Source organism: Lithobates pipiens, unplaced genomic scaffold (genome assembly GCF_037356315.1).
Source record: "Lithobates pipiens isolate NorthernLeopardFrog02 unplaced genomic scaffold, aLitPip1_a1.2 Scaffold_19, whole genome shotgun sequence".
Classification (NCBI taxonomy): domain Eukaryota; kingdom Metazoa; phylum Chordata; class Amphibia; order Anura; family Ranidae; genus Lithobates; species Lithobates pipiens.
The window spans coordinates 77,751,502-77,764,181 of NW_027507764.1; the positions used below are offsets into that span (position 1 = coordinate 77,751,502).

The 12,680-nt window shown below is 40.9% G+C and overlaps 1 protein-coding gene across 2 annotated transcripts in view; it reads right to left on the reverse strand.

Moving 5' to 3' along the window:
- Positions 1 to 12,680, reverse strand: part of NEBL (nebulette) — a 398,972-nt gene that overhangs the window by 231,833 nt on the left and 154,459 nt on the right. For both annotated transcript variants that reach the window (XM_077490941.1, XM_077490942.1), the window contains exon 3: positions 6,772 to 6,856. In XM_077490941.1, the coding sequence (XP_077347067.1) occupies positions 6,772 to 6,856 (85 nt within the window). The remainder of the gene's footprint in view (positions 1 to 6,771; positions 6,857 to 12,680) is intronic.

The following is a 12,680-nucleotide window of genomic DNA, read 5'->3' on the forward strand; positions in this document are numbered from 1 at the left end:
CTCTATCCCCCTTTTTCCCTTATGCTTTATTAAACAAACCTTTCAAATTTAAAAAATTTCTGATTTATTGCCCAATATTCTATTGATCAATTACAGAGATTTTCCTGATGAAGCGGTAATAAGGCTGCGAAACATGTTGAGAATTGCAATATCCGCAAATACTCATCATAATGCGACTCTCCCTTCCAGGGGACCATAATGTTGGTGATACACATGGATTGCTATCATGCATTTTTATGTTGTACATAAATGATGTGTTTTTAATTAATTAATTTAATTAATTTTTAATTGTGTATTAAAAAATATTATCCATTTGATTATTACAAACTGTATTTATGCTGTCTAAGCCAGTACCAAGAGATAGTCCTTTGTTCTCCTTTTGGGTGATCGGCTGGGGACCGATCTCCTAGCTTCTTCAATATTATTGTAACTTGGCTAGACCCACAGTTTGCCATGCTATGAGTGGCGCATAATTTTTTTGCTCTGGGTGCCAGAAGAATTTTGTCTTTATGCATTAAAGGTCTACCTCTTATTCCAAAATTCTGTGACAAATAGTTTGAGGGCATGTTAAAAGTGAAGTCATGATTTTGTAGGCGTGGTTAAAAGTGGGAATGGTCAGTAGGTCATCCCCAGACGATTTTCATTTTGAAAATCTGGTAGCCTAAGCCCTTGTACACACGGTCGGAGATTCCGACAACCAAATCCGTCGGAGTAATTCCGACGGATTAATTCCAGAAGAGGTCCGGAAGTGATGTTGCATACACACGGTCGGACTAAGTTGTCGGAAAATCCGATTGCACATAACGTGATGACGTTATTTCGTTACGACGGGACTACGTTCAGGCTAGTAGCCAATAGCTTTGGTCTAGGAATTTGATCTGAGCATGCGTGGCACTTTGTCCGTCGGCGTAGGCTACACATGATCGGAGTATGTCCGATAGGAGCATTTTGTCGGAAAATTTTACCGGCAAGTTGGAAAACTTGGTCCGTCGGATATTCCGACGGAAACAGTCCGATGCAGACCACACACAGTCGGAATATCCGACAAAACGGTCCGATAGGAAACATTCCGTCGGAATCTCCGACCGTGTGTACAAGGGCTTAGACAAGCAGAAGAGGTAGGATGTGAAAAGTCCAAAGCCTAAAGTATTGTTGTACCATGGTTGCAATTAAAAAAAAAAATGTCAGGTTTAGAAAATCAGATCTGGCTACAGATTGATCAGGAAGGTGACATTTTAATAACATAAAATTTCAAAATAATTTGTGTAGCGATTATATGTTTTATACCAATGTTTCACTGAAAGTGACATTTTCCTTTAAGCTCTATAGCTGAGGCGCACATTTCCTTCTAAATGAACATCAACGCCCAAGATAAATTACTTCAGGGTGGAGTACAGTTCTTGTGAAGCATTACATAGTGATGTACAGGATATCTTAAATTCTAAAACTCATAATAAAATATGTACAGTAGTCATCAGGAGGGAAGGGAGGCATTTCCTTTTCTATTTATAAAGTTAGTGGGTGAGTCGGAATGACTTCAGCACTTGGATAGTTACAGTCAGGCTTAACTATAAAGCAGTGCACAACGTGCATAGAAAGCAATTAGAATTTGCTTTACATAAGCCAGACTAGTATAAAATAGATTCTGATTGGTTATTGTGAGTTCTACTGTACTATGAGCCTTACTTTAGTGCTGGAAAGATAAACCTTCTCTTCTCAAGGATTTTATTTGTGCTGGATTCCCCAGTCTGCACACCTGATGTGGCCATTAGGAGAGGTTCCCACTCTTCCATTTAGATTTATCAAAATGTATTTTGTACTATGGAGAATCTTACTGCAGTAGATAATGAAACCAGGTGGCCAGGGTGTCTTTTACCTGAATAATGAAGGCCCCTTGACCTGTCCTGCCCTAACGAAAGGGAGCCTTGACTGCAGGATGCTTGGCAACCAAGTGGGGCATCAACCTAATCAGGGAGTTGGAGTGGCTCCATTGAGATTGGCTACAATGGCACAAGGTGACTGGGTGGAGCCAGAACTCTAGAAAAGGCTACGCAGAGGCACGTCCCACTACTTTCAAGAGACGTTGACATCATAAGAGTTGCTCACCCACCCACCCGTTATGTGTTCATCACAGCTTCCTTAAAGGTTTTACCTTGCCAGCAATTGGTATTACTTTATGGGCTATGCCCTCAAGTTAATTACGGGGCCAGTTTAATGCCTGTCTCGCACTGATGGTGGAGAAAGGCCTCTTAGCCCTTGTACACACGGTCGGAGAATCCGTCGGAATGTGTCCTATCGGACCGTGTTGTTGGATAATCCGACTGTGTGTGGTATGCATCGGACTGATTCAGTCGGAATATCTGTCGGACCCAATTTTCCAACATGTTGGAAATATTTCCCAACCAACTGGTTCGATCGGACATACTCCGATCATGTGTAGAGAATTTTGATCGGACCAAGTGCCACGCATGCTCAGATCAAATTCCTACATCAAAGCTATTGGCTACTAGCCTGAACGTAGTCCAATCGTAGCGAAATTACGTCATCACGTTCTGAATGATCGGATTTTTCGACAACTTAATCCGACCGTGTGTATGCAACAGTTTCGGACAAGATCCGACGGACAAAATACGACGGATTTGGTTGTCGAAATCTCCGACCGTGTGTACAGGGGCTTAGACTATATGGTTTGGTTATAGATGCTCATGGTGTAACTGTGTTTGTATTTTGAAGGTTGTTATCCTAAGATGTTCAATAAAGCTCTGGCCTTGCCCTACTTCCAACTCAAAGTGGTATATGTGTCTTTTTGTTGTGGTTTAAATAAGTGGGGGTTAAGACAAGACTAAGCTTCTCAGCAGTCAAGATTTCCTCTTTCTTGTTTTTGAAAGTTGGGAGATACTGTATATGATTTTCCACTATGTAACCTCCGAACCAGCGAGCAAGGAAACTAGTAAGGATTTTCGCAAGCTGACACTCAGGGCTATTTAAAAAATAAGACCCGTTTTTAAGTTATTCCATGGCAATAAGTCTTCATGACCACACAATTCCCATGCCATTCAAATAAAATAATGATGTATAATTTCCATTTAGTTATATATATATATATATATATATATACTGACTTATTATTGTTTTATCCTTTAAGGCAAATGCATACCACTTGTAAATCCTGATCTTCAGGTTTTAGTAATTGGGTGGGGTTAATCAAAGATAAGTATGGCCTGCCCAAACATAGTGCAATTGGTGGTAGAACTTGTATATACGAGGGGTGGAGCTTAATGTATCCCAGATTTTCATTTTTGAATAGCAGGGAGTGGGAATATATTAAGATAACAACATTTTTACACTGGTACAAGATGCCTTTTTGCAAATCCGATGTTTAAAGTCCAAACAGAGTCCATACAAGCAATCAAAAGTCAATTGAATCAATAACATTCTGATAACAAAAATCAATGCACTTTAAGCTTTAGGTTTAAGGGCTGTAGGTCAAGAGAATGTTCTGACTATTAAGCGGCGGTTGCAAGTTTTCAATCAATCAGTTATATCTATATATTAAACTGCAGTCCACATTATATCCTCCTTAATAGCCTGCAGCCATGATAAAGAGGGAATTTCTATGCAAAAAGTTTTTTTTTTATTCAGAATGTTTTTGATTATTAAACAGCCTTTTAAGTTTTGAACTTGAAATTTAGTTTGATGTTCTTTTTTTCTTGGATGTAAATGTTTCTGCTTGAAGCACCATTTTATGACAATTTTCAGAGTAAGAGCATTCTTGCCAAGATTCTTTTCATTTACAGAAATTGACTACATAACCACATTTATGGAGCATTCAATTTGCATTTTACATCGGTTTGAGATGCTTCTGAGAACATTCACAGTTCAATGACTGGTGCATATGACTTGCAGCTGTCCACCATCCAACCTACAATTGACCTGCTTTTAAAGAGGTTGTAAACCTTGGAAAAACAAAAACAAACCCTGCAAGATGAAGGCATAATGAGCTAGTATGCATCGCATACTAGCTCATTATGAAATACTTACCTCAGAATGATGCAGTGAATCAGAATCATCATTCTGAGTACAGGGTCGACATCTTCCACCAGAGTTACTTCCGGGTTTGAGGCTTCGGCGCTATGATTGGCCGGAGCCGCGGTAACGTCACTCCCACACATGCACACGGGGGTCGCTGGTCACAGTACGGTTACCGAAGAAACGGCACCAGTGGCCCGTTTCTTCAGTATGCATGTGCCGATGATGTCAGCAGCAGCGCATTTATGGAATATCTCCTTAACTGTGCAAGTTTAGGAGATATTCACAGGACCTACAAGTAAGCCTTGTTATAGGATTACCTGTAGGTAAAAGTGGTGTAACAAAGTTTACAACCACTTTAAAGCTGCATTAGCCTGCGTCTTCAATTCCAAGTTCTCAACTAGGTATGAGCTCAGGCGTGTTCAGATCCTAGTCTACTTGAGCTGTCTACTGGAGCTATCCCACCAGTAAGGTGTCACAGCTTAAAGTGGTTGTAAACTCTGTTACAACACTTTTACCTACAGGTAAGCCTATAACAAGGCTCAGCAGTCAGGCCTTGACTTAGCTCCAAAATGGGACTCTAGCACAACCAGTGTGAGTATCTTTGTGTTAACCATTGGAATAACTACAAGATGCCTACTGGAATAATTAGTGTTTATTGGGCAGGTGGTGTACAATATGGCCAAATGTTTGTAGAAACCTGACCATCATACCTTATTGTATTTTGTGCAACACCTACTGTACATCAGTATTTAGTAGAAATATATTCTTCCTCCAGTAGATGGCAGTGTTTATAAGTTTGTATGTGCATCTATGGTATGCTCTGAGTCTTTTCTCTATAATAAAGTTTCCTGTTTCCTGTCTGCAATTAAGCAGCAAAGCACATGTGGATTGTCTGTTCTGAAGGGCTATATACAGAATCTCTGACAGGTTATGGGTCCAGGCATAGCCTAGACACCCACCCAGAGAAAAGCTGAGAACCCAGTTATAACGCAATTATATCCAGCTACAGCAGATAAGTATAACATACAGAAAGAATGACTATGCAAGTGGAATAATAATTAGTCCATGTGATCAAACAATGAAATGTGCTAGCTGTATAAAAGGAAAAATGACAAGAAAAGTCTTTCCAAAGCAGAGTAACAGCAGAGCTAAGAAACCTCTGGACTTAGTTCATTCAGATCTTTGCAGTCCAATGGAAAATTTACTCCAGGAACGTTTTTTCTCATGTTTATAGATGATTACTCCAGCTATACCACACTATATCTGTTACACAACAATAGTGAAGTACCAGAGAAACTTGAACAGTATTTGGCTCAAGTAAGCAACAAATTTGGCAAAATGCAGAGTGTATTGCGTACAGACAATGGAATTGAATATACAGATGATAACACACAGGCGATTCTCAGCAAGCATGGCATAATATTTCAAACTTGTGAACCATACATACTGGGGGGTAGACAATTATGACCACATGCTATCTCCAAAATCAACTAACAATACCTATATGAGCTTGTTGTACAAAATAATTTTCAATTAGTTGTCTCCCCCCCCACACACACACACACACAAATGGTTGTACATCCTCCACTTTTCTGGGAATCCTTCCTAGAAGGTTTTTAATGTGTGTCTGTGGAAAGTTGTGCCCATTCTGCTTAAAGTGGTTGTAAAGGCACAAGGTTTTTCTTACCTTCATGCATTATATGCATGAAGGTAAAAAACCTGTGTGCAGCCGCCCCCCCTAATACTTACCTAAGCCCGATCTCCATCCAGCGATGTCCAGGAGAGCCTTGCCTCTCCAGGAACTTGCACTCCTGATTGGCTCCTGATCTGCTGTCAATCACAACCAGTGAGCCAATCAGGAGACTGCTTGGGGGGGGGCAAACTGCAGCTCCGTATCTGAAGCAAGACAAGGAGCAGTGGCTCATCTCGGGTGCTCCCACAGCATGTTAAGCTCCTTGCTCTGGGGGCACCCGTCAGGAGGAAGGGGCCAGGAGCGCCGACATGGGATCCGAGAAGGTCCTGACTGCTCTGTGCAAAACCACTGCACAGGGCAAGTAAGTATAACATGTTTGTTATTTTTTTTTTAAATAAAAAAACAAGACTTTAATATCACTTTAAAGAACATTAATGAAGTCAGGTGCAAATGTTGTATGAGATGCCCTGGCTCACAGTTGACGTTCCAATTCTTCCCAAAGATATTTGGTAGGGTTGGGGCCAGAACTGTGTGCAGATTACTCCAGGTCTTCTACACCAAACTCATCAAATGGTATCTTTATGGTCCTGGTTTTGTGCACGGGGCACAGTTACATCATCCCAAAATAAAAAAAAAGTGTTTTCCCCAAACTGGTCCCACAAAAAGCGCACAATTGCTCAATTTTTCATATACAGTACTTTTGGCCATATAGCTAGGTGTGAAGGTCAGGTGTCCACAAACACAATTGCAATTTTAATGTGGAAGTTCCCTTTAAAAACCTGAGGTTCACACGAAAACAAAAGAATAGAAGAGGGTAACATGACCCTTTAAGAAAGCCTGGGGCTTAGTATTCCACGCAGAGAAAGCTGTAGCTCCATTTGCATTGCAGTGCAGGCAGGACTCATAATTCCTTTCTATAGGGTAACATATGGCAAGTACAACTGAAGCAGCAATAATCAGATGTGCGGGGTAACACTATCCTTTGGCAGGACTGTACTAAACATTGTCTGGTTGGTGATCATAGAAGTGTTCAGTGCTAGAATTACCTGGCTCTGAAGTTCACTCTGTTGTTTCAGTCGTAGATTTTCTGGAGTATCCGTCACTGTGGTAAACGACTGTTTTGGATAGTGTCTGCAATAAAAATAATTATATATGTTATAAACTGGATGTAATTAGCAGTAACAATTTTTTAGCTATCCATGTGATCGTGTACTGTGAAATAACCCATCGCTCCCACGTATGCTGTCCCTATTCAGGACCCACGTTTCTTTTTGTCTTTTTCCTTTTTTGTATCTCCCACGCAGTTGACAATTTCCTGAATGCCGTTAGTAATATTATTATACTACAAGGGGTTCTATTAGGATTAAAAAAACATTAGTTTTTATTAGCTTCCGGGTTGTTTCTGACTTTATTTAGTATCAAATCAAATCAACCTTTTTTCAGGCATGACACCCTTTAAAGTGGAACTACACATCTGAGCACCACAAACCAAAAAATACTATTTAATTTATTTTTAATATTCAAAGATATCTCCCCCCCATCCGTCAATGTATTCAACTCCCCATGCTTTAGTTTGCTGAGAAATCACTTTGAAAAACACCCCCTTGAGTAAGGGCAAATTATTAATGTAACATTTACTTTCTGGAATCCATCTCCCCTTAGCTCAGGCATGCAGGCAGGAGTCTGTGCTAAGCTGAGAAAACACATCACCCCCTCCTGAAGACTCCTGGGATGTATGACATTATTTGCTTAGGCTTCGAAACAAGGGAATAGCTGAAGAAACATTTTTTTTTTAAACAAGTATGATAGAAAATAATATCTATTTACTAATGCTAGCAGCATGAGGATTAAAAATAGCCAATGCTGAGTTCCACTTTTAGGGCTGATTTACACAGGCACAGAGGCCCATACTGCCATTTGTTTATGCGTCCGGTGCATGGTGGAGTTGCGCGCAGGTAGCCTGTGTTAGTCAATAGAGGCACAGCAGCTGTACAGACTACCCACAGACTTACGGACCATTACCTAAGACAGTCTGCCTCCCTGTGAGACCAGCTACATTAACCACTTGCCGACCAGCCACCGCAGTTTCACTGCGGCAGAATGGCACGGCTGGGCAAAACAACGTTATGTTACATTGCTTCACCCTGTGGCCACTATTGATGCACGCGCGCTCAGCTCTCCCCTGGAGCCGATGCGAGTGCCCGGCGGTCCCACGATCGCTGCTGACACACCAAGAACCCGGGATCTGTGTGTGTAAACACACAGTTTCCGGTTCTCTGAGGGGAGAAGAGACTGAATGTCTGTCCATACAGAGTATGAACAGTGATCTGTCATCTCCCCTACACAGTCCCCTCCCCCCTTCAGTTAGCACACACACACTAGGGAACACAATTAACCCCTTGATCGCCCCCTAGTGTTAACTCCCTCCATGCCAGTGAAATTTTTACAGTAATCTGCACTGCACTGATCGCTGTATAAATGCCAATAGTCCCAAAAATGTGTCAATGGTGTCCAATGTGTCCGCCATAATGTCGCAGTCCCGATAAAAATCGCAGATCGCCGCCATTACTTAAAAAAAAAAATTATAATAAAAATGCCATAAAACTATCCCCTATTTTGTAGACGCTATAACTTTTGCGCAAAAATATGTAGAAGAATATATATCAGCCTAAACTGAGGGAAAAAAACATTTTTTATATATTTTTTTATATATTTTTGGGGGATATTTATTATAGCTTTTTTTGTTTATAGCGCAAAAAATAAAAACCGCAGAGGTGATCAAATACCACCAAAAGAAAGCTCTATATGTGGGGAAAAAAAGGACGTCAATTTTGTTTGGGTGCAACGCCGCATGACCGTGCAATTGTCAGTTAAAGTCGAATCGCAAAAAGTGCTCTGGTCAGGAAGGGGTTAAAATGTTCCGTTGGGCTCAAGCAGTTAAAACAAGTATGATAGTCTTTTCTATCTATCCTGTGTTAGTCAATAGAGGCACAGCAGACTACCAACAGACTTACAGACCTAACACAGTCTGCCTCCCTGTGAGACCAGCTACATTAAATTGAAAGAAATGGCTGCACACCACAGTAAGGATCCCAGATCCTTTATTGGACATCCCAAGTGAATTCCCCATCAGAATTCCTGGTAGACGCTTTTCACACAGTTCAGATGTGCTTAATCATAGGAATGATTGGTAATGATTAAGCACATCTGAACTGTGTGAAACGTGTTTGCCAGGCAATCTGGTCCTGTGGTGTCCCGCGGGATGTCCAATAAAGGATCTTGCATCATTACTGTGGTGTGCAACCATTTCTTTCAATTTACTGTCTGCGGAGTTGAGCCAGGGTGGGCACCCACCAGTTCCATTGGGCTTCTTCATCTCACCTGGAGCGACGAGCTACATACTGCCCTGGATGCATGGCTGTACAGTAGTGGTTGCCATGTGTGATTTATGGAGAAAGTTCCCCTTTGTCTACAGAACAAGAATACAGCTTAGATCACCAGCAATGGCTTTTTTTACCTAGTTACATTAGTACAGCTTGGACTAATTGAATTATGTATACACCATACCTGTGGGATACCTCTAGAAGCTGGAAACCACTCTAGTAGACATCATTACTTTATTGAGGTTTGTTATACCAAACATTGGGCCTCCAAAATCTCACAAAAAATCAAGAGTCTGGAGTCCCTGGTAGACCATACCTAACCAAAAAACAAGTATTCCTGGACTGTTACAGACTCATTTCAAAACAAATCAACATTACAAACCAAAAAAAAAAAAAATCAGAAAACCAGCCAGGTCCTTTATATAAGCCTTTATAATACATTAACCACTTACAGACCGGACCATTTTGCTGGTCAAAGACCAGACCACTTTTTGCGATTCGGCACTGCGTCGCTTTAACTGACAATTGCGCGGTCGTGCGACGTGGCTCCCAAACAAAATTGACGTCCTTTTTTTCCCACAAATAGAGCTTTCTTTTGGTGGTATTTTATTTTTTGCGCTATAAACAAAAATAGAGCGACAATTTTGAAAAAAACGCATTATTTTTTACTTTTTGTTATAATAAATATCCCCCAAAAATATATTTAAAAAAAATGTTTCCCTCAGTTTAGGCCGATACATATTCTTCTACATATTTTTGGTAAAAAAAATCGCAATAAGCGATTATTGATTGGTTTGCGCAAAAGTTATAGCGTTTACAAAATAGGGATTGTTTTATAGCATTTTTATTAATAATTTTTTATAATTTTTTTTTTTTTTACTAGTAATGGCGGCAATCAGCGATTTTTATTGTGACTGCGACATTGTGGGGGACATTTTTGACACATTTTTGGAACCATTGTCATTTATACAGTAATCACTGCTATATAAATGCAGTGATTCCTGTGTAAATGACACTGGCAGTGAAGGGGTTAACCAGTGGGTGGCAGTGTAGGGGTTGAGTGTTCCTAGGGGTGTGTTACTAACTGTGCGGGGGTCGGGCTTTCATTTAGTGAACACTGATCTCTGCTCCAATCACATGGAGCAGAGATCAGCGTCACTAGTTGCTAGGCAGAATGGAGAAATGCTGTTTACACTGCCTTTCCTCCATTCAGCCGTCCCGTGAGACGATCGTGGGTATGCCCGCGGCGATCGAGTCCGCGGGACCCGCGACCTGACTCACGGGGGTCCCGACCGGCATGCGAGCGCGCCGCCGGCTGCGCGCTCGCGATGGCAGGGCGGCATTGAAGATTGGACGTACCTGTACGCCAATATGCCTGCCCGTGCCATTCTGCCGACGTACATCGGCGTGCGCTGGTCGGGAACTGGTTAAAACATACTGGTATACCCTGAGCAATACCTACAGTGGGTAAAGATAATATCAAAAACAGAATCACTGCATTGGAAAAAAGATCACCCCCCTTTATGTCAATATTTTCTTGAACCACCTTTTGCTTTAATTATAGCCTTTAGTCTGTTGGGATATGTCTCTACTAACTTTGCACATCTATACATTGCAATATTTGCTCTTCTTTGCAGAACTGCTCAAGTGCAGTTAAATTTGATGGTGACTGTTTGTGGACTGCAGTCTTCAAGTTATTCCACAGGTTTTCAATGGCGTTTAAGTCTGGGCTCTGACTAGGCCATACAACATTTACCTTTTTCTCCTTCAACCACCGTGTGGTCATTTTTGCTGTTTTCTTTGGGTCATTGTCATGTTGGAAGGTAAACCTTCTTCCCATTGTCAACTTTCTGGCAGAGGGCAGCAGATCTTCCTCAAGAATTTGACAGCCTTTTGCCCCATCCATTTTTCTTTATTATTCTAACAAGTGCTCCAGTCCCTGCTGCAGAGAAACACCCCCATACCAGGATATTACCACCTCCATGCTTTACTGTAGGAATGGTGGTATTTGGATGGTGAGCTATATTGGATTCCTGACAGACATTGTTAGGTGTTGAGGCCAAATAATTAAATTTTAGTTTCAGAACACCTTTTTCCATGTGGCCTCAGAATCTTTGTGTTTTGGCAAAGCTCAGTCATGACTGCATGTGGCCTTTCTTGAGGAGTGGCTTTTTTCTTGCAATCCTCCCATATAAGTAATATTTATGGAGAATTTGTGATATTGTTGTCACATGCACACAATGACTACTCTTTGTCATAAATTCCTGCAACTGCTTCAGAGTTTCTGTAGGCCTCTTTGTAGCTTCCTGGCTCTTTCATCCAAATTGGAGTGATGACCTGATCCAAAATACCTTCCACTTCTTAATAATTGACTTCACTGTGCTTCTAGGCATTGATAAAGTCTTTAACTTTTTTTAAAACTTTTTTTATTCATCTCCTGACTTGTTCCTGTCCAAAACTTTATCCTGGAGATCTGTTGACAGTGCCTTGCCACCCATAGTTGATTGTTTGCTTCAGTTGCACTACCAGGGACTGAAATGCTCCAGAAAAGCACTTTTTATGCTGAGCTAATCAAAATGACCACAGCTGATCACAGTTGAAAGTCAAATGGCTTTGTGTGCCATTGAGAAGATGATTAGCTACACCTGATTGAGTTTACAAGTCGTTTTTAGGAGGGGGGTGATCCTTTTTCCAACTCAGTGATTCTGTTTTTTTATTTTATTTTTTTCTGACATGTTGGTGTTATATAGTTACATAGTTACTAAGGTTGAATAAAGACACCAGCCCATCCAGTTCAACCTGAGTGAGTGTCTACAATTGTCCCTATCCCTGTACATTGCACACTCACATTGGTCCCTACCCTCAAGGAGCCCACAATCCAAGGTCCCCATTCATATACTAGGGCCAATTTTGGACAGAAGCCAATTAACCTACCTACATGTCTTTGGAGTGTGGGAGGAAACTGGAGTACCCGGAGGAAACCCACGCAGGCACAGGGAGAACATGCAAACTCCACGCAGGTAGTGTTGTGGTTGGGATTGAACCAGCAACCCTATTTACGGCTAGATGAGAGTGCTAACCACTACACCACTGTGCCGCCCCTATCTTTCACTTGGATGTTATAAGTTGCATAAATACAGCTGGCTGAAACAAAAATTGGGTCTGTCTTTATTTCAGGCTGCACAGCAACAAAATGTGATTATTTTAAAGGGGGTGATTCTATTTTATTCCCATTGTATATACCTGTACATACCAATATACAGGTATATTTCACATCGATAAAACATCAATAATATATCGAGAATACTATACCAAGTCCAAAGCTTGCAAAGGTACAGATTCAAAAATGAACAATATACTTGATCATCTGATTTTTATGGAATGTTGTCACCCTAGGTTAGTAAGTGTATTACTAGCAGGATCATCAGGTGAAAATAAAGAAAGAAAGGCCTGAGTAAAGAAAACGAATGCAGCCACCACATCTGATGACTGTTAAAGCAAAATTCCAGCCTGTAAAAAATAAAAATAAAATAAAAGTCAGGAGCTACAAATTTTGAAGCTGTTGACTTTGA